We start from the raw sequence: 23,311 nt of genomic DNA on the forward strand, positions 1-23,311 counted from the left end.
GTCCCACGAACATGGGCGGTTGAAATCCTGTGACCGTCAATTACATATGTTTACTCGCAGGGTGGTCATACAGCTTGACTCTCTGGTGGATTTTCCGGATGAACGAGGGTCGATAAGTCGTACTCTGGCACAGGCATCAAATTGGAAAGTTCGAACTGCAACCCCCGAGCAGTCAGAGATTGTTGTGTGTGCGATGACTCTTGGGACAATGCAAACTGCGGGAGCCAGTGTCCTCGAGTGTCCTCGTCGTGGTACTCTCGTCTCTGCCTCACCCTAGTCTTCCGAATTTCTGTTCTATGCTGAAGTTCCCCTGCAGCTCGTTTGTCTTTTTTTTGTACAGACTTGCGAATGGGACTGGATCCAGATTGATTGCTCAGTAGCCGGGCCAAATCCCGTGAGCACTTTCGCCAGGTTTGCAGGAGCTGGGTGCAAAACATCGGGGTTCCTGCGCTTGGATGGGATGTCAACTGTCGCGCGCCGGCGCTTCTCAGTTGTGAGGGATATATCCATGAGGGTATGGGGTGATACGTAGTCTCCCGGGTGAGGATACCGCGTCTAGAAGTGGCTTTCAAAAAGACAATTTTGTTGATGGGTTCGGGAAAGGTCATCCAGTGTGTGGTGAGGCTGAGGTTGGGGCTTGGATTCATCGTTAGCCTTAGCAGCCCAACCATGCATGCTCACGTGCATGTCGGAGCAGCCAACAGTTCTTCGATGCAAACTCCTCTCTAGGACTAACCCCTTCGTCTATTGCGCTGTGGAGACAGACAATGACCACGACGGTCCTCTCAGTTGACGACTACTGCGTCGCTATTGTATGTGCCTTGGACAAGGAGCTCTTCGCAGTTAGGGCACTCTTCGACCAGCGACACCGTGGTTTGCCCAAACCTCCTCAAGATCCCAACCACTACGCGCTGGGACAGATAGGGACAAATAATATCGTGGCTGCATCCCTTCCTGTTGGTGAATACGGTGGCAACTCGGCATCGAGCGTGGTGACCCATTTGTTGCGAAGCTTCCATTTTGTCCGCTTCTGTTTACTAGTGGGTATTGGAGGAGGCGCGCCGTCCCGATTGCACGATATTCGACTCGGAGATGTAGTGGTCAGCCAGCCGACTGGAACATCTCCGGGTGTCTTACAATACGACTTGGGAAAGACCATGCAAGACGGGTCCTTCGTTCCAACAGGATCATTACAGAGGCCGCCGCGGGTTCTGCTGACTGCTGTCAGTAGCATCAAGTCGGACCCTGATCTCTCTGCAAACCCTCTTTCCAAATACATAGAGCGAATAACACAGCTGAAACCCGACTATCGATACCCGGGACGCCATCTCGACATGTTATTTGCGCCAGACACAGAGCACAATATCGCAGAGACGACATGCAAGCGGTGCAACGGACCCTGGGTCAAGCGACGCCATAGAGCTACTACTCAACCCGTCATCCACTATGGTCTAATAGCATCAGGAAACCAAGTCGTGAAGAGCCCTCATCTTAGGGACAGGCTTCGGGATGAGCATGAGATCTTGTGCTTCGAAATGGAGGCAGCTGGAGTCATGAACTCCATTCCGTGTCTTGTTATCCGAGGAATCTCTGACTATGCTGATTCGCATAAAAACAGCATATGGCAGGAATATGCTTCCGCCACGGCTGCAGCGTATTCAAAATTATTACTCACACATTTTCAGTTCTCAATTTACTCCAGTATCGCTGTGGTCGATCGGAGTATCGAAGACCCAACGTTGGAGTCTCCACCTGAGGAGAACAAGGCCATGAAGCAAATCGACCCAGTGACGAGTCCAGAAAAAAGACTGTTGGAATGCGAGTCTTTTGCTCGGAGACTTCCATCTTGGGATGATTGGCCAGTGAATGTAGTAAACTTACTGTCGTGTCTCCAACAATGTAAATCAGCGCCGACGTCAGCGTTGTACGTGGTGAAAACCAGCATGGCTGATGCTAAACGGTCCAGAGACTTAGTATCTGAAGTCTCTGCATTCCTACGGTCTGTGGCTTCCTATCGGGTCATCTACTCCTTGTCCTCGCCAATTACCGGCTTCGATACTGGTTTTGAGATTCTTAGGAGTCTGATTTCACAAGTACTCCTACATCAGTCTGACGCCCGATTGCCCATGATAGCTACAGACTGCCATGAAGAATCTCTTTTCAACTTGCTAGACTCAGCACTGTCCCGAATTCGCGAATGTTTCTTCATTATTGAACTGGATGCATCGCGATTTTCTCTACGCCTCATGCAGCTGTTCCTTGACACAATTGGCAGCCCCAGTTCGTCGATCAAAGTCATCCCAATGACATATGACAAAGGTATACAAATTTCTTCAAGTCCTGGTATCTCGGGCTTAGTACTGTCGTCTTGCCTCCCTATCCCTCTGCCCCAGAGCAAGCGGAAGGCTGTGGGTAAGAAATCTGCGTTGTGGCGTAAATTGAGACCGCGTTTTGGTGGAGATAGATAGATATATGTATTATAAATGATTCATCCATGTATTTAACGTATACCAGGGACGAATACCCTGACAAGACCACGAGATTGGACTGATTCTTCATGGCTAAAATTCAGTTAGATGGCAACATCCCTCAGCCTCCTTGTATCAGCCTCGTCGTCTGCCACGTCACTTCTTCAACCTCACCCACAATCGAGCTCGCTGTCCGCAAGCTAGGAATATTTCTACTTTACTCTGCTACGAAGTATATTTCTAAGCGGCAGTTGTCCTATCTTACGTATATCTCTTTTCAACTACAACATGAAAGACGTGGATGGCGATCGAGGCAAACGTCGACGGTACACCATTCCAACGCAAATTTTAGAGAGCACAACCATCACAATCCACACAGTGAGTTGCGATAGAAGAAACCTCCATGCACATCATCCTCTGGAAGAAAACTACCTGGATATACCTCGCCTCTTCCGCGGAGACAGCAAAGCAAGCCCATTGAGAGGGAAGATCCCACTCGGTGAAATCGACGAGCTGCTCGAAGAAAACGATAATGCTGGCATTATAATCCACAGGATATACAGCTGCAATGAATATCACGATGCAGTTGACGCCTTGTTCGAGCCTCTACCGCGTCCAAAGCACCCAAAATTAGGCCCTTTGATGGCTTACTTTTTCTGTTTGCTAGAAGACGGAAAAGAAGCTGTACCAGTATCTAAGGAGGTGACGTTGGCATCTATCGACTTGAAAGAAGCGCTCTCAGAACTCACTGGGATGGATATGGATAGTCTCAAGAACCTGGGCGCCACAGACAACATGAGAGAGCTCTACCACCAGTTTTACTTCCACCGGCAGAATGGACACACAGAAATGTCTAGGCTGAATTATTCAAAGAAAGAGCAGCTCGAGGTCTTCAAGCTGTTCATGGAACAAACCTTTGGCACCGAATACGCCGAGGCAGACGCACAATTCGCCCAGGGGCGAGTAACCCAAAGACACCTGCGAAAGCTCTCCTGTCCAGATGAGATAGTTGTCAGGCGAAATGATGGGCAGCCTATGGCTTACAAGGTCAAGCAGAGCCACGAGCGCGCGTCTGGCGCGATTGGTCTCATTTGTCAGTCGTGGAACTTTGACGGCAAGTTTTACGAAGCTACATCGTATTTCGAGCTTTCTTGGCCAGCGGATAGTACAGAACTCGATATTGCAGAACTGGAGATATATCCACTCCAGTTTGACACCTCGGGCCTAGCAGAAAGACTGCGCATGCGTGGAGAAGTCTTCTGGCAATGTCGACAAAGGAAGTACGTAGCGTACTCGCCGCCACAAGCTACCATTGAGTTCCAAACGGTAAGTTGATTCAATTGACTCTGCATTGTTGGGACCTGGCTAATTAAACAACAAGATAAACCCACGGTACATGGTGGACATACTTACATATGAGCAAATCCACCCAGCAGGACAGACGCCCGAACGCCAGTATGGCGGACCGGATGTAGAGGATGAAGAACCACCAGAAGACCATTTCTTATTACTCCTCCCTGCCACCATCCGTGGCTTTGGCTTTCACGACAAGAAATGGCGTAAGCATTCCATCCAGAACGCGCTCATGCTTCGTCTGACTTCACACAGAAACACTCCAAATGGAGCGCATTAAGGATATCAGTTGGAATGTGGAAGCTTTCAATCATTTAGTTCTCCGCCATATAAAGAAAGAGCTCATACAGCCCTCATTGCCTCTCACACAGGAAGCCCTTCGAGCCGAGCCGACGTCATCGAAGGAAAAGGCAACGGGCTTGTGCTCCTTCTTCACGGTGGCCCCGGAACAGGCAAAACTCTTACAGCTGAGTCTGTTGCAGAGCTCACCCACCGTCCGCTGTACAGAGTGACCTGCGGTGATATAGGGACAAATGCCGAAGACGTGGAAGGGTACTTGGAGACAGTCTTCTATCTGGGAAAGAAATGGAACTGCGTCGTCTTACTCGACGAGGCAGATATCTTTCTTGAGGAAAGAAAGCCCACGGATTTGCACAGAAATGCCCTGGTTTCTGTTTTTCTTAGGGTGCTGGAGTATTACGAAGGCATTCTTATCCTCACGTCCAACCGCATTGGAACTTTCGATGAGGCGTTCAAATCACGAGTTCATCTGACACTACATTATCCACCTCTCAAACAGTCTGGCCGTCGTCAGATTTGGAACAACTTCATAAACAGATTGCAGGACTCGGGAATTGAGGCCCGTCTTGACGAGCTCCGTGATAAAGTCGATCGCCTGAGTCTCAATGAACTGAATGGGAGAGAAATCCGGAATGCGATCAAAACGGCCACACTCTTGGCGCAGTTTCGAGGGGATATACTGGGATACAGTCACCTGAAGGAGGTGATCAAAGTGTCCAATGAATTTGAACGGTATCTGACGGATATTCATGGCCATAGCTCATCAGACTGGGCCAAAGCGCAGGGCACAAGGGCCGATTGACCTACTTGTATCGCTAGAGGAGAAAAGGGATGTGTTTATATTTGCAACTAATCACGATATGGCCACGACTTCTCCCACTCGACTCTCTCCTCTTGAGAGCGTGCCAGATCGTCAATCATTTCAGCTTTGGCCTTGCCCATGTGCATTTTCACTTGATCATATTGATCATGAGGGACAACACCTTTCTCCGGCCATAGTTGACCCAATGATTCTTTCAATTTCTGCATTAGGTCCATAGCTCTTATAGCGCCAGTGGCGTCTTCAGCAATAGCCTCCGCTTCCTCAGTGGAAAACCTGAGCGGAAATGTCGGGTTTCCCACTGCCTGGACACCCGGAAGACTAGACCACTCACTTTCCAGCTCAAGAATCCTACTCTGATGTAACGCCTCCCCGTCGACAAGAAGATTTTGTGAAAGTAGCGTGATGTCGAAACTGGAGGTCTGTCTGAATTCCATGACCTTGAAGAACCTTTTGTTATTTGCATACATGAACCTTCGATATAACGCAGAGAGTGACATATTCAGGTACAGGCTCTGGGCTCTGACTTGTTCCACAGTATCGAGTTGGTCGAAATTCTCTGGAAATGGGGGCGGGTCCAAGCCGGCGTACGAGGGGCCTTCATAATTAAGAAAATATGGCTGGCGAGCTTGATCAAAGAGTGGCAGGATTTCGCTCGATTGCCAATCAATGATACCTATCACTTCTGATGGTCTTTCAGGGTGCACAAAGATATTCTCAGTGTGTAGGTCTGGGTGCCACAAGACAGGCGACGAAATCGCTTTGTCCACCGGTAAGAGAAATTTGAGAACACGTAGGTAATTCTCGAGTGCGGCTATCTTTTCGAGCGTGTAGGGGTATATGTGCCGGGGCCGTATAAGGACAGGGGCGATTCAGGTAGTTGAGCCATGTTCTGTACACAAGCAATCTCTCGATGTCCAACCGCTGACTTGTACGGTTCAACATCATTCCCTGGATTCCATATGAGCAGATGAGCCTAGTATGCTTGTAAAGGATGGCTTACATGGGCCTCGATCGAAGTCCAATGTGATCCGCCCGTCATCAAAAAACTCTCGACCCGTTGACGGACCGACAGTAAACCGCAGATCTTCAATTTCAGTGCCATCCTCTTGAACAAGAACACATCCGGAAGCATCATCCAGACCTGAAGAGTAGTATAGACTCCCAATTTTGGTAAATGATGTCGACATCCAGGCTTTCTGGTATCTTGAGATAGATTTCACGACTTCAAACCTTTGCTTGATATCTAGTTTTGGCCAAACTTTTTTAAGTTGAACCCCTGCGACCTTCTCCATAATTATGTACTCGGCACCAACAGGGTTTTCTGCTGCTTTAGAACTCTAGGTACCTGGGTCCCAAGCTTCGTCCTTACCTGGAGCAAACATTAAGATAGGACCAAGCATGGGATCCTCAAGTGGCTTACAAAATCCATCGTTGCCACTTCGCTGGCCGTAGTATATTGAGCCCGCCCAGCATTGGGATTTGAGACTTTGCCCACCACTTGCGTACCGTTCTGCATCGTGAAAAGAAATGTCTTATTAAAGTTCCCATCAGGGAATTTGTCAATGCGGACACATTCTGCCAGTGTACAGCCAACGGACTCGGCAGCACACTTTGCCAATGCATTCATATCAAACTTAGCGTGACGCATGGCCATTTCGTGAGACTCATTCGAGACAAAGCGGCCTCTCGTGTAGCGAAAGAAGCTAGGGTAGCTGTTCCACTCTGTATGGTTTGACCGCCTCCCCTTGACCCTCAGTTGACTTCTAAAAGTCGACAAGGGCGTTGCTCTTTCCCCCGTCAATATAGAATGGAAGTTGCGAAGTATGAGATAGGGAGACTTCCTTAGACGGCGTACGATAATAGGTATAGAAGAAAGTAGTGGAACTGAAGTAGATCGCAGTCAATTCATCCCAGTATCCTCTGAGTCCAGGTATGTTCTTGCAGCATGCCCAATCGATTGCGGTATGCCAGAGACGTCCGGGTCTCCTTAGAAGCGGCCGAAAGGAGGCTCATGCGCATTGAGCGCTCCTTGCGTTAGATTGAGAATTGGATGAGGGAAAATAAATTGCGTTAGAACTAGAGGGGTCTCGTGAGATTACCAAAAAGACTGTTTATAGAGTCGTGGTTTTGTGTACTCTATAGGGGGTGATTGCGTTTATATGCGCTTAGTCAGTATGCAACCTCAGGCACCAGGATTTGGCGCTAACCCGATCAGGCCGACAGCTCATAATTTTTCGGAGCTCTGGATGCACCGACAACGAATCAGTACAGCTCTTCCACCAGCAACAGCGGTGGTTTTCCAATTCCTGCTGAAAGAATTAGGTGGTGCTAACATAACACCTGAACTATAAAAAGAGAAGAAAGCCATTCACCACCTTTCGCAATGGCGCAGGACCATGTCGGCTCCAAGAAGCGGCGCCGCGAGCCGGTCAACGTCGATACTAGACTGGTCGAGATCTATGAAGACCTCGCCAGTGAGAAAGATGAAATCCGGCTGAAGGCCGCTCAAGCACTGGTATCCCAGTTCACGCCCGACAAGAACCCTGATGATGCGCAGATCAAGAAAGTGTTGCAGAGACTCTTCCGCGGTCTCTGCAGCAGCCGCAAGGCCGCGCGCATCGGTTTCTCAATCGCCCTGACGGAGATCTTGTCGCAAGTGTTTGCGAACCCCAAGGAATCGTCAGAACTGACCATCTCGGCTGTCGTGAATATGTGGGAATCCCAATCAAATGCTTCGGGCAGCGAGTCGGGCCAGGTACGGACAATTTTAACGTTACATTCTCGCAATGCTTTTGCTAATGCCCTTGCAGGAACAACGAGACCACCACTTTGGACGTCTCTTCGGCGCAGAGGCCATCATCAAGTCTTCTGTTCTGTTCAAACCGCAGGCTCCTTTCCCCGAGTGGCTCAAGGTCCTGGATCTGGTTTTTGACCTTGCCAAGAAGAAGCCGTGGATCCGGGAGGAGTGCGGCTGGATCCTCTATCGCTGTATCTACGAACTGGCTTCCCAAAAGTCCGACGCCAAATTCACGGAAAGCATTCTCGAACGCCTGGCCTCTAACGACCTCGCCCGCACGCCCGAGGGTGTTTCTATCTGGTTAGCTGCCAAGGAATTGTTCCCGAAGGCCAAATTCCCCAGCAAAGTCTGGAAGCATGACGACCCGCTGGATTCTCGCGAGAGAACCCAGCTCACCAAGGTCATGAAGGAGTCTTCGTCCACCGACTCGGCAGGCGGAAGCCAAGAGAAGAACGTCAAGTCTTCTGGCGTGTGGAATTCCAAACTCCATTTCGCCTGGGATGTCATCATATCGAAGCTGGATGTCTCGGAGAGCGAGAAGTCTAAGAGCAAGGGCTCCTCTCTTACTTTCATCGACTTCTGGACTGAAGTTGTTGACAGTGAGTCTCCCCCCAAGTTACGCATGACATCAATCTAACCTATATGCAGATGGACTATTCGCAGCTGCCTCATCCGAAGAACGCAAATACTGGGGCTTCCTGCTCTTCGTCAAGGTTCTCAACGAGCGTCCCTTGAAGCTAGCCTCCCAAGTGTTCACCAAGAACCTCGTACGCTGCCTGACCAACCAACTCGCCGTCGAGGACCGCTATCTCCACAAGATGGCAGTCAAGGCTGCCAAGACGATGCAGACCCGCGTGTCGAAGGAGCCCGAATTCGCCGCCGCCTGCATCAGCGGACTGATGGGCTCAGCCGGTGCCGTGAACTTCGACCAGGCGACCAAGACGAAGACGATCGAAAAGATCGTGGTCGAGGCCAACCTCGACGCCCTGAAGCAGATCGTTCCTCTCTTCGAGACGCTCGTTGCCTCGCCCGCGACCAGCGACCCAAAGATCGCTGCGTCCAACCGCCAGTTTTTGGCGGGCTTGCTCCTGTCTATCGTTCGGTCGCGCGCCTCGGCCGGCGGTGAGGCCGAGGGCGGCATGCAGGATATCCTCGAGCACATTCTGTTCATCTTTGTGCGCTTTGCGTACTTTGTGGACAAGGACGGTGGTGCGCAGGGCGCGAACCCGGCTTTCACGCAGCAAACCCAGGAGCTGTTCCGCAACAGGATCAACTCGTGTCTGAACGCGCTCATTGCGTCTCAGAAGTACGCCACCACCCTGCCCTACGCTGTTGTTCGCAAGATCCGCGACGCGGCAAAGTCTGAGGAGTACGGGAAGTTCATCATCGACATGGACGACACCCTCCGTGAGTCGATCAAGACCGCTTTTAAGTCGTTGAAGAAGCTTTCTAGCAAGGTATGGCTTTAGTACAGATCCCTACATAGCATTTCTCTAACTATCAACAGGAAAAGAAAGACGAGTCTACCGGAGTGGACGCCTTCAAATTGCTTTATTCGATGACTATCCTGCAGGTTTACAATGGCGATGCAGACGCCGTATCTATGCTGGAAGAACTCGACTTTTGCTTCTCCAAGATCTACGGCGACAAGAAGTCCAAGGACGAAGATGCATCCGATGCATCCGATGCGCTTGTTGAAATCCTCCTGAGCTTTGCCTCGAAACAATCCCAGCTCTTCCGTCGGATGAGCGAGCAGGTGTTTGGCGCATTCGCGGACAAGATTACCGAGACCGGACTGGATTCTCTGACTTCTGTACGTTTCTTTTCCCAAATGGACCCTGTCGACCATAACTAATACCCCGCGATAGATCCTCGAAGCAAAGGAGAGTCTTGCCGGTCAGCAAGAGATGTTCGACCAGCAGGATGACGAGGGCGACGAAGAGATGATGGATGTCGACGAAGAAGACAGTGACGTGGAGGTCATCGACGCCGAGGCCTCCGGAAGCGACGACGATGACGGCTCTGAAGCGGAGGAAGACGACGATGTCACCGGCAACGACGACGAGGAGGCCGTGTTCGAGGCCAAGTTGGCCGAGGCGCTTGGAACCCACCGCGCGGACCAAGACCTGAACGCCGAGTCGTCAGATTCCGACGCGGACATGGACGACGACGAGATGGAGAAGGTGGACAATGCGCTCGTCAAGGTGTTCCAGGCGCGCCGGGACGCCCTGGGCCAGAAGAAGGACAAGAAAGACGCCAAGGAGAACATGGTCAACTTCAAGAACCGCGTGCTGGACCTGCTCGAGATCTACGTCAAGAAATGCCACTCGAAGCTCCTGGCGCTCGACCTGCTGCTTCCGCTGCTGCGGCTGACCCGTCTGTCGAGTACCAAGCAGGTCTCCAACAAGGCCAACGCCGTGCTCCGCGAATACACCAAGCTCTGCAAGGGCTCTGCGCTGCCCGCGATCCAGGAGACGGAGCCCGTGTGGGAGCTGCTGCAGGCCATCCATAAGGAGGCGACGCACAGCGGCCCGCCGGCGCATGCGTCGGCGTGCAGCCAGGCGAGTCTGCTGGTGGTGAAGGTGTTGGTGGCGCACGACAAGGACACAGTGGCGGGCGTGGTGGACGTCTACGCCGCCACGCGCAAGGAACAGCTCCTCAGCAAGAAGTGCCACGTGCAGCCGTCGTTCTTCACGGACTGGAACAACTGGTGTGTGTCTGCCGGCAAGCAGCTCAAGAGCAAGAAGTAGCTGCTCCTGTACAATAATACGCCCATTCATAGAATTCATTACATAGCTTCGTAACCTGATTCCCCCAAAGACCTCATACACGTGCCGTGATCAAAAACCCTTTATATACCGATGCGTGTTCGTCTCCTCGAGCACCTCAAACCTCATCCCCACCTCGATGTCACCCTCGTTGCGCGGTGCACTCAACATCCCGAAACACGGCTTATACTTCATGCCCTCATCGATGCGCCGGTAGCTCATCAGCGTATCCCACGGCTGAGTCTTATGCTTCTCAGCCGTATCCGGGTCCACATTCGGCACCTGGCAGCGTGCACAGCGCGCCACAACATCCAAGTCCAGCGGGCGCGCCGCATTCTCACCCCAGATACGGACAAGCTTCCACGAGTCCTCAGACCATGGCACGCTCCCCTTGATAATGATATTCGGCCGGAACCGCTCAATGGTGATCGGGTCCGCACCAGTCGCCGCCAGCCGCGAATTCAGCTCTGCGATAGACGCCTCACTCGCGATGAGGACCGGATGCACATCGGAGAAGCCGACGCTCTGCTCGCGGCCCAGCAGGCGCGGATCGCCGTTGCCCTGCAGGATGCGCGGGGTGGGGCCCTTGTAGACGAGGGCGACGTCACGGCGTAGGAACTCGGAGAACAGCGCGTTGACGTCTGCGCCGTAGATGTATCCGTCCGTGACGGTGTCCCACACCTTGACTGAGGCGAGGGTGGTGTTTGCGGCCAGCCAGGCGGCGTCGGGATGCGCTGGAATGCGCACGGTCTTGTGGGTGGGCGCGCCGCTGATGCTGATCAGCAGCGATGCGCCGTCCGGGCTGAGCGCCGTGTTGATGAGGGTCATCTCGGGGATTTGCCGGATGGTCAGGAACTCGTTTGTGGCGGCATCTACGAGCATCCAACGGCGGTCGAGGTCGAGACCTTGTGATAGTAGCTTGGTGCGAGGAAGTTGGAAACCCCGGCAGGACTTGATGGGATAGACGCGCAGAGCGATGACCTCGCTGGTGGCATGGGTGGTGCTTCTTCCGAATCGTTGAAGGATGCTGGACCGGTTGACCTGGGCCCAGCCGGCGAATCGGGAGAAGAGAAATACGGGGACTAGGAGGAGTAGCAGGAGGACTGCTACCGAGAGGATTGTTGGGTCTGACATTGTGAGGGTTGCGAGGTGTGATGCGGTGAGAAACTAAAAGCATCGGGGAGAAGTTGAACAATTATATAGTGAGAGTCGGAGTGCTGATGGCGCTAACCGCCTTGGGCCGGAGTGGGCCCACTTCTCCAACCGACTTCCCAAAGCGGAAATCTTATCATCCCAGTGAGTTGCCCAACAATTAGTATTGACCTAGTTGATTGCATCTCTAGATAAGCCGTAGGTGGGTAGATAGATCGCTCATGATATATAGGAAGAACTAAGGAGCCGGATAGTCGTCATGAAAATGCAGCAGTCAAATCGCCAGACTTGTTCTAGACCGACTGGTCGATCCAGCGCTGTATTAGCGCCTGGATCAATGCGATGGCGGCATCCCGGCCCTTCTGCACGTCGGCGTCATTACAGCCTGCCGGCACATGGAAAAAGACAACATTACGATCGTGGCCTTCTCGGAAGGCCAGCGCCATGCTCGCATAGTAGATAAACTCGCACAGGTAACGGCCGGCGTCGTGCGAGATGCGAACGTCCGTTCCTGGGGCCGCAAAGGCCTTCCACGATTTCAGAAAGTCGTCATCCGGAGGATGAGGGTTCAACAGTTGCTTCGATGGACTGGTGGATGTTATCTGTGTCGTGGTGCTTCCACGCCCAGGTCGGAGGACCGGGGGGAGGCCGAGATCCCTCCAGATCCGCTCACCGTCTTCATATCCGGCGCGACCTTTAATGTCCGACATATGGTAAGAGTCCCGGTGGGCCTGTGTTTCCACGGAATAGTACGATCGCGTTGCTGCAATGCCCATGTGGATTACAATATCCGGCCGGCGGCCGCCATGCGTCCTGACATAATCTTCGATGATGCTGGGAAGGGTGGACTGGACTGTCGAGTAGGCGACGGGGATGGGGGTCGGGTGAACATGAATGGAGACTCGACGTGTGGTGATGCCATCTTCGGAGGAAGCTTCCAACGGAAAGTCAAAGGATGAGGGGAGTGATGATGCTATTAAGTAGGAGGCATTGACGAGATTCGTTTTAAAAGGCTACGATCTCGGTTAGAAACAGGCCTCCTCCTTGTCTGCGATATAGGATCAAAGGTAAAGTCCGAGGAGAGTGAGCGGCATGAAGGACTTACACCAAAACCGGTCACCAGGACTGAGATTTCATCACGAGCCGTTGAGGGCGGCGGCGGAATGTCCGTGATATTCGTCTTGGGAGGCAAGACGCCAGGACCATAGTCTCCCATCGTGATGGACAGCTGATCTGGTTTTATGGCGGGTACCTAGCGAGGATCGTGTGCAGAGAGATGGTCTCTGGACTGAGATAAGACCAGTTCAATGATGGAAGAAGATGACGATCAAGAAGAAAGGTCAAAGTTGGAGGCGAAGAAGCTCCCCCGCATTTGGTCGGACTCTGCCCAATGCGGGGCTTGGCGTCACGAGACCAGCTTTTTATCTTTCGATCGATCGACAATGAGATTGTCTTTGCGCATAGTACAACAGAAGCATCCTGGCAAGCAATGTCGCTTAGTTTCGGGTTCTTCTCACGGATGTCGAATATCCGAATCCCCAGAGCCCACTTGGCATCGGCCGGTCCCGCAGCCACTTGAGGTCTTGGACTCTTCGGTGTGATTGTTGGTCATGAAAGGAACAAATCATGAGGGTTCCATAGGAGATCCTCTACCTGCAACAGTATTCGACCCACATCGCTTAGGGACGTCTCGTTGAAGCTCTGCACAGCGATCGTCTATCAGATCTCGACCTTTATGCGAGGGGATACGAATGCGAGCTTAACGCGTCACTCTACGCCGGGTGCACCACCTATGGGACTGTCCTCTTCACTGTCGCTACCAGGCGCCACTGCACTACAGGGGATAGCTAGTCTATATGTACGGAGTACGGAGTATGGTTCGATGGCCCGACCTCGACATGCCCTTTTGGGCAACGCCCATGTCAATCACCCAACCAGCAGCGGGCAATTTGGTTGCCGGATGTGCAAGACGCCCATCCCGGGCATGGCCCGTCCGCTCGGCTAAAGTCCATATCCACGCTTGCCAGGGTTCTTCACACGGCCCACCGAGAGCAAACCGCGACGGACCCTTGCTGTCAATGCGCTCACGGAGTCGGATTTGCGGTTATCCGTCGTATCGTCGTATTAGCGAGGGGGTCTCCTACTGTACGTCTCCGCTTCGGCTCCAGTTCGGTGGCCAGCGTCTTGTCGGTAGTTTAAACAGATAGCCATAGGGTAAAAATGTACCGAGATCCCCTTCTTCATCGGCGTTTCTGTGCTCCTGTGACAGGTGGTCTTCTGCACGCCACACCAAACAAAACAACATGACTGTCATCCTGGACGTCCTAGATACCCACCATCTGGTGCAAGGCATCGCAGTCGCTCTGCTTCTAGTCTTTGTGTCTAGTTTTTATGGAGACCTCGCCGACGGCATTCCGTACCGCAATATCCCCTTGGTGGGGAGAAGCAGATGGGAGATTTCCAACAAGAAAGCGAAGCAACGCTTCGTCTCCTCGGCAAAGGAGCTGATGGCGCAGGGATTCAGTCAGGTAGAAGCCAGCATCTTGTCCGCCGGCAATAGTTGCATTATAGAGCCATCTGACCGATAGCAGGGAAGAACAGTCTTTCAGCTCATGTTTGCCCAGTCTGCCACGATTGTGCTGCACCCGAAATACGTGAATGAGATCAAGAACAACCCGAGCCTCAACTTTGACGAGGCCAATAAGAAGGTCATTTCCCTCGATGATTTCTGCTAGCTCAACTGACCCGGGCAGTCCTTTTTTGGCTCCAAGATCCCGGGATTTGAGCCTTTCGATGGCATAGACAAGGAAGGCATCTTGCTGGAGGTGATCAACAAGAAGCTCACCCACACGCTTGGTATGGCCAACATACCTCGGGCCATAATCCGTCCTAATCGCTTGTGCAGGGCAACTCACCATCCCCCTGTCAAGGGAGACGGCCACCGTGTTGAGCGAGAAGCTCCCCAAGTCAGGTGGTAGGTGGCCATCGACTCTACCATCCGACAGAATACCGTTCCGTTAACACATCTGATGCACCAGAATGGCAATCATTTACCTTTGCTCAGGAAATTCCTCATATCGTAGCCCGACTGTCCTCTCTAGTCTTCCTGGGTCAGAAGATCTGCCGCAACCAGGAGTGGCTGAACGTCTCAGTGAACTACACGATCGACGCTTTCCTGGCGGCTCGTGATCTCCGCCTGTGGCCATCCGTCACCCGTCGCATCGTGCACTGGTTCCTCCCCTCAGCGAAGCGTCTCCGTCACCACACCGTCGTCGCCACGGAGATCATCCAGGCCGAGATCCAGAAGCGTGAGTTGATCCGCACCGGCAAGCTACCCGAAGAGGATCCCCCGCGGACGCATGCCGATGCGCTGGACTGGTTCGCCGAGGTTGCAGCCGGACGGCCCTTCAATGTTATCCGCAGCCAGATTGGCCTCTCCCTCGCCGCGATCCATACCACGTCCAATCTGCTCACGAACATCATGTACGACCTGACCGCGTACCCAGAGCACATCCAGCCGCTGCGAGATGAGATCAAGGCGATCGTGGATGAGGACGGAATGCTGAAGAAGACCAGTCTGACGAAGATGAAGCGAATGGACAGCGTGATGAAGGAGACTCAGCGGCTGAACGGGGCTGGAATTGGTGAGTCATTCCTTCTATGACCTGAGTAGAACGGAGCAGAGAGTCCTGATGTGGCCAATGTCTAGCCTTCCTCAATCGCATCGCAATGGACGAGGTGATTCTCTCCGACGGCACGCGCATCCCCAAGGGCGCTAGCATCACCGTGTCGGCGCACCATATGCGGGACGAGTCGATCTACCCGGACGCGCAGACATACCGCGGGTTCCGGTTCTACGACAAGCGGCAGGAGGCGGGCAACGAGCACCGGTTCCAGTTCGTGACGACGAGCCCAGAGCACCTGGGCTTCGGGCATGGGATCCACGCGTGCCCCGGGAGGTTCTTCGCGGCCAACGAGGTGAAGATCCTCCTCGCGCACCTGCTCCTCAAGTACGACTGGAAGTTTGCCGAGGACGTGGGCGCTGGCCGGCCGCCGAATATCATGCACGGCGTGGAGAATATCTGCAACCCGACTATCAAGCTGCTGTACAAGGCGCGTCAGCCAGAGGTTGACCTGGCTGCACTTGGGGAAGGAGCTGAATAATGGGCGGGTTACGTGATGATTTCTTCCTGTGCTACTGTGCTTGGATGGAGTATGTATCTGTCAAATGAAAAAATGACCGCTAGACCACCAAAAGTGTGAACACACTAATGGGGTTCCATATGGTCGTAATATTGATTGACAGTATCCGAGTATACCAGACACGATGTCTTGGATGATTGGAGTCACTAATGTATGTCTTTCCTTTTGCAAGTCGGGCTTAGGACGGGTACAAGTAAGCATGGCCAGCTCAGACATGTCTGGAAACCATGTAAGGAGCAGTCCCTCACAGGGAGCCATTTCCAGACCTGAGCCGATTATGTGATGTGATGAGAGTAGTGGGATCGAGAGTCACGGCGATCTGGATATCGTATTTCCTGGAATATTGCACGAAATGCTCCTGATCGATTGTATCAAGGAGCCTTATGGGCGCTCGTGTCGACGACGGGCATTCCGATGCCGCACGAACTGCTGCAGTATTGCGGCTGCAACCGCATTGTCTAAAGTGAGTACTGAGTACTGCATTTGCAGTTGAGAAACATGCATGAGGCTGTGAATTGTTATGCCCCGTCGGACTGGATCCAGCGACAATCAATCTGCTGCGTTAGCCAAGTTCCAATGCTGCCCAGCCGTCGAGCAATGAGAAAGAAACAAGTAAACAATTGGCTTGAGCCGAGAATCAGATTGGTTGGTATTAATAGCGGTCCCAGTGGGCAGCACTAGGTAGGTACTGGAGTGCTCCTTCAGATGGAGAAATGGAGACTCGGTTTGGTTGCAAAGGGTTCCTGCAGAGACCCACGGAGTCGAAGAGGGCAAAGAAGGCAAGAAGGTGAGGTCCATCCCATCCAAGAGATCCGTCCGGGTCCCTCCCCAAACGGGAAGCGGGACGGAGGTGAGGCCATGAATAGAGGCATATGATTGGTGGATCGCGTACCAATACGGTATCATACCAGACGCGCGCCTACGCGTGTCAGACGCGTCAGGACGCGCTTCCCCCGCTGGGACGCGTTCTGACCAGTTGTCCGACACAAGGCCATTCACGATGCTTTCATCCTTTGACCTTTGATTATTATTCTCTCACTCATTATAATTCATTCTTAGGTCAATCGGGGATCGACCGGTCGGACGGGCCTTCCGTGGTGGAATCTTATTCTGACATCCCATCGCCCCCAACACCGGAAGCCTGAGAACTCATACTCTCTCTGTAGTGAGCGTGTCGAAGGAGTCGCTCCCGCTCTCAAGTGAGGCGGCTAGTCGCGTTTCTCGAATATCGAGACGGTCAGGCGGTGGTCCGGCTAATGCACGCTCCGTCCATCTTGGTTCGCCGGCTGCGGGGTGGAGAACGCTTCTGCAGGAGACTGGAGCAACTACGACCATTTCTGGGAATCTCTCGAGACGCTCGAGACCACAGCTGGCGGGAGCGGACACAGACCATTGGTGTGAATTAATGAACGTGACTGGTGACTCGCTTGAAATTCCTGGTGCACCTTTTTTTTTCCCGTGCGCCCCCAGCCACCATGACCTGATCACCCGGTCTTGACCGGTACCTGAACGAACAGACCGATTTTTCATCTTATGATGTCGATCCGAGGAGGGGAGAGGCCATAGTAGTAGGCCATTCAACGTGTTTGCTTGGTCCTGGTCGAAGGAGGGTCTGGAGATGGCTCATGCAGCTCAACGGACGGAGCGCATCTGAGAAGGTGATTGGGTTCAGCGGGAGCTCCTCGCCATACATCGGGGGAGAATCGCACGTTGACTTGAAAGTACGGAGTAGAGACGAACGATCCCCGTACTATGAAGCAGGGAGCAGACAAATTTTTCAACTAGGGTTCTTCTGGAACTCGTCCGCAGTGGACGTAGTAGTTCCGATATCCATCCAGTAGTGTTATTGCTCCAGCCTCGGGAATTAAAGTAGGCGTCACCTCCAACGGGACTCCTGCTGGTTGGTGTATGCTTCTTTTCTTTTTTTTTATCAGCACAGAAACATGAAATAGGAAAATACCAGAAGTAATCAGATGAAAGACTCGGTGACCTCACCTGCGAGCTCCGCATTCCAGAGACAGCGTCATTCTTGCGCGTGTTGTGTTTCGAGTTATTTGGGGGGAACAAGACAGTCACAACAGTCTATAATCAGTCAACGTCCTCCTCCTCCTCATCACTATCATCAATATCGTATCGTCTTCTCAGATCATCGCCAACTCAGTCCAGAGTTGTCATCGCGGCCTGACGTGGAGCGTGATCGGGAGTGGAACCCGCTGGAAAAGCGAAATCGTTTAGGCCCGGCGAGGGGGCAACTCTGAACTAACTGACCTGGCGGCTGCCCCGACTCCCGCCCATTTTCTCTCCGTCTCTCGCTCTCCCTCTCTTCCCTTGCATCCCCCATCGTTTCCACCTCACCTTTCCCCCCTCCCCTCGTGCACCGCCCTTTTTTCCCTACGAGCGCGTGGCTCGTAGACTTCCGTCCCTTCTGTTGTTTTCTTTTCCTTTTCTTTTGTGTTGGTCTGGCGTTTTTGTGTGTCAATGTCGAGAGCTCTCCGTCGCCGTACGAGTGATTGATCCGATATCTACTTCATCCGTACCCGAATGGAGCCCGCGATTGCCCTGTCGCATCGCTTCTTCATTCACACGAACTCGGTCTCTTGTTAATTCATCCGACCACTCACATCTTGACGAGTTGTATTTCCTTCTTTCTGTTTGTGCCGTTGTTTCTTTGCAGTTCAGTTACGATTCACGAACTTCCCCCCTGTTACGCGCCCACGATCTCGCCGAGATCTCTCGAGTCAAGAAAAACCCCAATCAACCCAACACCTCCCCATTGTCTTTGCTTTTCTGATTGATCGTCCTTGGGATTCCCTCTGAATATTGCGCCGGCACCTCCGTTCACGCAATCAAGAAAACAACGACGCGGTGTGTGAGATTCGACACCAGGTTCGCGCGGCGCCACCAACCTCGAGAACGTCCGATTCAACTGTGCGCAAAGCTTTCGTCCGAGCGAAATGATCTAGATATAGACAACTTCATCTGATCTCTGCCGCTCAAGTCCATACCGCAGAGACCTCGTTGATTTCGTATCCGCGGAAGTTACCTCAGGCTACCTCGCGCACCATGGCTTTTCGACGACAGCCCGGGCTTTCGCGCACCCTGCCGAAGAATTTCACCTTCCCTTCGGTCGCGGCCGAAGAGCCCAGAACGCCGGAACACACATCGATTCGCCTGGACACGCCTCCACCGCCTCCGCGTCACTCGAGTTGTCGCGTGCGCCGATCGCGCGTGCGTTCAGGAACCGATGTGTTCGCGCAAGCCGAGTATGATCGGACCACCTGGAAATCCAATCACTCCGACATCCCCTTACCGTCTATCGAATTTCCTCCTTCGCATGGCTCTGCGATCCCGCAGCTGGCTCCGATCGCGCCCGCGAGCAATGACCAGTTCTTGGCCCCTCCGCGGGATCGTGTGGCCCTCAAGACCCCACCCGCCCAGATCCGCCCTGACCCCATCGATCTCACGCCCACCGGACTGTGGTCCATGGGAGAACCGCAAGCATTGGGAGAATCCATCACACGCCCCGGGTCGGCTTGTTCGCAGGCATCGGATTCGTCTGTCTCATCCATTGAGACCTTTGCGTCCCGTCGCTCTGTCGGCGGAAGCTGCACCAGCGCAGAGAGCGATGCGCATGACCCCTTTTTCCATCTGGAGATTGCGCCGAAGCATGTCCCTGAGCCCCCGCTCCCCATCGCGCGCCCAGCCAAGCCTCGCGCGCCTCGGACACGAGAGCGATGGACCCTGGACATGGACAATCACCTGTGGAACACCTATCAAATGTACATTCAGGACCCGACGATTACCCCCTTCAAGATGACGCCGGGCAGCATTCCTCCATTGGGCGTGACGCATCGCGTTGCGCGACAGGCGAAGAGAACCTGGGAAAGGAGGCGCTTCAAACCCAGCAGACGGTCTCCATTCACACCTCAACCGTGTCGCAGCGGCGATTCTACCCCTACACCAAGGGCGGAAGCCGCCAAACCCTTATGGCCCAAGTCTGAATCCTCGACCCGGCGCAGACTGAAACTGCTGTGCAAGAAGAAGTTCTCCATCGCTCCACACTACCAGAGAATGATGCAATCGCGCAGCCCAACGCCGTATTTGGACATGTTCTCCCGTTCCTCACGAGAATCCTCTCAAGTCGATGGCAGTGGCACTTCCGCTGCGTATGCCACGCGGGATTTGGGCGTATCCCTGGTCTCCTCGTCGATCCCAGGGCCTTTGTCGCAGTTGGCCGTGGAGGACTCTTCTCCGCAGAACGGTAGCGGCCAGTGGTTTAACCATCCCGTTCCCGTGCCCGGGTCAGAACATGAGATGGAAGAAGATGCCTTGCCCAAGAGACCGTACAGTTTCGACGAAAGAGAAATGGCCCCACGGCTCGGTTCTCCGTTCGACTATCACACGTGGGGTCCCAACACGTCGCGACATCGGGTTCAACGCAACACACCGAAACAAAGAAGAGAAACGATCCACGTGACCGGGTCGCGGCTGCGGTCTCCGCCGCGCATGGAATTGTTCAATGCCAATGTCAACGCGAATTTCCAACAGAGCCTTCCAAACCCGCCCCCACCGGCTGAGGACTCCAGTGACCAAGACACACAACGCCATCTGGAAGAACTTTACCGCCAGGGGAAGCTTAATGAATCTGGCCAGCGACGTGTGCGGATTCGAAACCGTGGAGCAACCACTAGCTCAGTCAATCCCAAAGGCCTCGAGCAGCTCTTTTCCCCGCCGTCGTCCTCGTCTCGAAATGAGGAGAGTAGTACAGGAGGGCCCGTGGACCATCAGCTGCGAAATCTCATTGGAGAGCACATCAAACGGCTTGGATCGCCCTTTAAATTGGAGAGTGGAACTCGTCCCGTTGCTACACCCAGATTTATCAGACACGCTCCGTCGCGCTCGGAGCCCTTTGCGGGCGGCTTGTTACCACCATTCTTGACACCAATGCAGAATGCCGCACCCGAAAACCCCGAGATGAACTCGCTCCCATACAATCCAGCCGAGCAAGGCATCTCTGACGCAGAACGAATCCGCCGACAGATATTGAACCTGTCTTACACAAGACAATAGGCGAGGTCATCTGCCCGCCTACCTCACCAGCACTGTTATATCTTGCTGCCCTCGTTGCCATCTTTTTCTTGACTAATGAATACCTGCACGATTTACCTTGTCATATTAATGACCGGGGGGAATAATGACAGAAATGGCGTTGACGACTTTTATGACATTTCAGAAAGAGAAAACACGAAAATCCGCTCTTCAACAAGACATTCAACGACAGAGCATTTGTTTGAAGATACATGGCATGATTTGAGCAATTGTGTCTGCATTTACCGCCCGGATCGTGCTTGATTTCAACTTCATCTCGCAATATCTGCCATGTTTGTGACGCATACGATGTTTGGAGTTTGCGATTACGATGAAGGATGCAAATTCGACTACTATCGATCCGACGACTGTCTCTCACTCGATTTCCCTTTTCTTTTTTGTGGACTGCAATACCACCATCCCTGGCCTATTCGACAAGTCACGCTGGATCTTGGACCAATTCCAGTACAGTGCGCTTGCAAGCCAACTACATTCCTTGGATTTTCTTTCTTCACTATTTCTGGCTCATCAGTGGCCCGTCTTCTGCTGAACCACGAATCATCCCAATTCTCCCATCAAAAACACAAAAACCTATACTCGGAACGTCCGAACCCACTGTCGCTCACTCGTTTCCTTTCCTTTTTTCTTTTCCTTCCTCTCTTTCCTTACTTCTTCGACTGGATCTTGCTCCAATACCCGACATCATGTCGTTGTTTTGTCTTCCGATGAGCAGTGTATGCATTTTCTTTTTCACCAACATGCGTGATGATTGGAATGGAGAGATGCCGAATTGATTGAAACGACTCATAGATGGATGATTATGATGCTGCCTAGCAGATGTTATGACGACGCAGCGTTTGATTCAGTTTGTTTTATCGAGATTACTTTCTATGCCGAGGTCTTTTGTTCCTGCATGGGTTAGGCCTTTTAAATATTACTTTACTTGAAGATTTGCCACTGCGTAGATGCTTGCAAGAAACAGGATTGCCTGGGAGTGATTGTGAAATGTAGCCAAGCCATCTACGATTGTGGCACTCACTCCGTAGGTGCTCTAATAGCAATGACACATGCAGTCGGGGTATGAGCGCATCAAATTACCTACTCGGGCAGGTATTAACTGCTTATAGTTCTGGGTGCATCGGCGACCCCGGCAGTGCATTCTCGACCAACTCACTCAACCTGGATGACTCTTCCATATCGATATTTATGCATAACAATATGTCATGTTCGTTGTGTTGAGCTCTCCGACTAGGACAACACAGCCGTCCCTGCACGGCCCTACAATGTCCCTCACAACATACAAACCACATCCACATACCCATACACAAACCATCCAGAAACCACAATGGACTACCCCCGAGACCTCCAGCACACCCTCCTCCATACCCCGCGCCCGAACATCCTCCTGCTAATCCTCAACCGTCCATCCACCCGCAACAGCCTAACGAGCACCGCGCAACACGAGCTCGAAAAGCTCCTCCTCTGGTACGACCGACACCCGGACCTGCAGTGTGCCATCATCACGGGCGCCGGCAGTTCGTTCTGCGCGGGCGGCGACCTGCACGAATGGCACCGGCGGAGTCAGACACCGCTGGGGTCGGTGGACATCCTGCCGCGGCGGGGATTCGCAGGGCTGTCGCGGCGGTTCGGGAAGAAGCCCGTGATTGCGGCGGTGAACGGGCCCGCGGTGGGGGGCGGGTTTGAGCTGCTCATGGGGGTGGATTTGATCGTGGCGGCGGAGACAGCGGTGTTTGCGTTGCCGGAGGTGAAGAGCGGGCATCTGGCGTACTCGGGGAGTTTGCCGCGGTTGATGAAGAATGTCGGGCGGGTGAGGGCGATGCAGATGGCGCTTTTGGGGGATGCCATCACGGCGGAGCGGGCGTACCAGTGGGGGCTGGTGAATGAGGTTGTTGCGCAGGGTCAGGGGATGGAGGATGATGTGCTCAAGCGGCCGGTGGTGGTGAGGGCTGTGGAGTATGCGGAGAGGATTGTGAAGAATAGTCCGGACAGTGTCGTGCTTTCGCGGGCAGGGATCCTCTTGGGGCATGAGCATGGCAGCTCCGAGGCTGCGTCCTGGTTGCTTCGCGACTTGGTTGATCAGGGATTTGACGAGAGTCCAAACTTCCAGGAGGGCGTGTCGGCGTTTGTAGATAAGCGAAAGCCGGTGTGGAGGCCTAGCAAGATGTAGACGAAGAAGATAGACTAGAAAATTTGTATTAAGAAGACATGCTGTAACTATGAGACATGCCGCCAATGAAGAAGGCAGCATTCCAATATTTCCAGGAGAAAGACGAAAAGATGAACATCACCAACGCCAACGCTGCACGGCGCCAACCTAGGGTATAAAGTGCTTCGTGAT

The 23,311-nt window shown here is 53.1% G+C and overlaps 8 protein-coding genes across 8 annotated transcripts; 5 read left to right on the top strand and 3 right to left on the bottom strand.

The window, feature by feature from the left end:
* Positions 1-767: 767 nt before the first annotated feature.
* ATEG_05839 (5'-methylthioadenosine/S-adenosylhomocysteine nucleosidase) lies at positions 768-4,333 on the top strand (the record flags this gene model as incomplete). Its single annotated transcript, XM_001215017.1, is given in 5 exon segments — positions 768-2,412; positions 2,577-2,700; positions 2,720-3,794; positions 3,850-4,027; positions 4,077-4,333. 5 exon segments carry the CDS (start codon positions 768-770, stop codon positions 4,331-4,333), a joined length of 3,279 nt encoding a protein of 1,092 aa, XP_001215017.1.
* A 637-nt stretch (positions 4,334-4,970) lies between these two features.
* Positions 4,971-6,598, bottom strand: ATEG_05840 (uncharacterized protein; the record flags this gene model as incomplete). The annotated part of the gene is made up of 3 exons (XM_001215018.1): positions 4,971-5,701; positions 5,945-6,265; positions 6,451-6,598. The coding sequence occupies 3 exons, from the start codon at positions 6,596-6,598 to the stop codon at positions 4,971-4,973; spliced, it is 1,200 nt and encodes a 399-aa protein (XP_001215018.1).
* Positions 6,599-7,327: 729 nt separating this feature from the next.
* Positions 7,328-10,491, top strand: ATEG_05841 (DNA-directed DNA polymerase POL5; the record flags this gene model as incomplete). The annotated part of the gene is made up of 5 exons (XM_001215019.1): positions 7,328-7,699; positions 7,755-8,340; positions 8,390-9,198; positions 9,249-9,554; positions 9,610-10,491. The coding sequence occupies 5 exons, from the start codon at positions 7,328-7,330 to the stop codon at positions 10,489-10,491; spliced, it is 2,955 nt and encodes a 984-aa protein (XP_001215019.1).
* Positions 10,492-10,581: 90 nt separating this feature from the next.
* On the bottom strand, positions 10,582-11,643 carry ATEG_05842 (MOSC domain-containing protein; the record flags this gene model as incomplete). The annotated part of the gene is made up of 1 exon (XM_001215020.1): positions 10,582-11,643. The coding sequence occupies one exon, from the start codon at positions 11,641-11,643 to the stop codon at positions 10,582-10,584; it is 1,062 nt and encodes a 353-aa protein (XP_001215020.1).
* Positions 11,644-11,954: 311 nt separating this feature from the next.
* Positions 11,955-12,877, bottom strand: ATEG_05843 (putative pyroglutamyl peptidase type I; the record flags this gene model as incomplete). The annotated part of the gene is made up of 2 exons (XM_001215021.1): positions 11,955-12,674; positions 12,767-12,877. The coding sequence occupies 2 exons, from the start codon at positions 12,875-12,877 to the stop codon at positions 11,955-11,957; spliced, it is 831 nt and encodes a 276-aa protein (XP_001215021.1).
* A 1,087-nt stretch (positions 12,878-13,964) lies between these two features.
* On the top strand, positions 13,965-15,825 carry ATEG_05844 (cytochrome P450; the record flags this gene model as incomplete). Its single annotated transcript, XM_001215022.1, has 6 exons — positions 13,965-14,189; positions 14,253-14,369; positions 14,415-14,517; positions 14,567-14,635; positions 14,700-15,305; positions 15,371-15,825. The coding sequence occupies 6 exons, from the start codon at positions 13,965-13,967 to the stop codon at positions 15,823-15,825; spliced, it is 1,575 nt and encodes a 524-aa protein (XP_001215022.1).
* Positions 15,826-18,927: 3,102 nt separating this feature from the next.
* ATEG_05845 (uncharacterized protein) lies at positions 18,928-20,934 on the top strand (the record flags this gene model as incomplete). Its single annotated transcript, XM_001215023.1, has 1 exon — positions 18,928-20,934. One exon carries the CDS (start codon positions 18,928-18,930, stop codon positions 20,932-20,934), a length of 2,007 nt encoding a protein of 668 aa, XP_001215023.1.
* A 1,363-nt stretch (positions 20,935-22,297) lies between these two features.
* On the top strand, positions 22,298-23,140 carry ATEG_05846 (enoyl-CoA hydratase/isomerase family protein; the record flags this gene model as incomplete). Its single annotated transcript, XM_001215024.1, has 1 exon — positions 22,298-23,140. The coding sequence occupies one exon, from the start codon at positions 22,298-22,300 to the stop codon at positions 23,138-23,140; it is 843 nt and encodes a 280-aa protein (XP_001215024.1).
* Positions 23,141-23,311: the final 171 nt, after the last annotated feature.

This window comes from Aspergillus terreus, genomic scaffold, assembly GCF_000149615.1.
Source record: "Aspergillus terreus NIH2624 scaffold_8 genomic scaffold, whole genome shotgun sequence".
NCBI classification, from domain to species: Eukaryota; Fungi; Ascomycota; class Eurotiomycetes; order Eurotiales; family Aspergillaceae; genus Aspergillus; species Aspergillus terreus.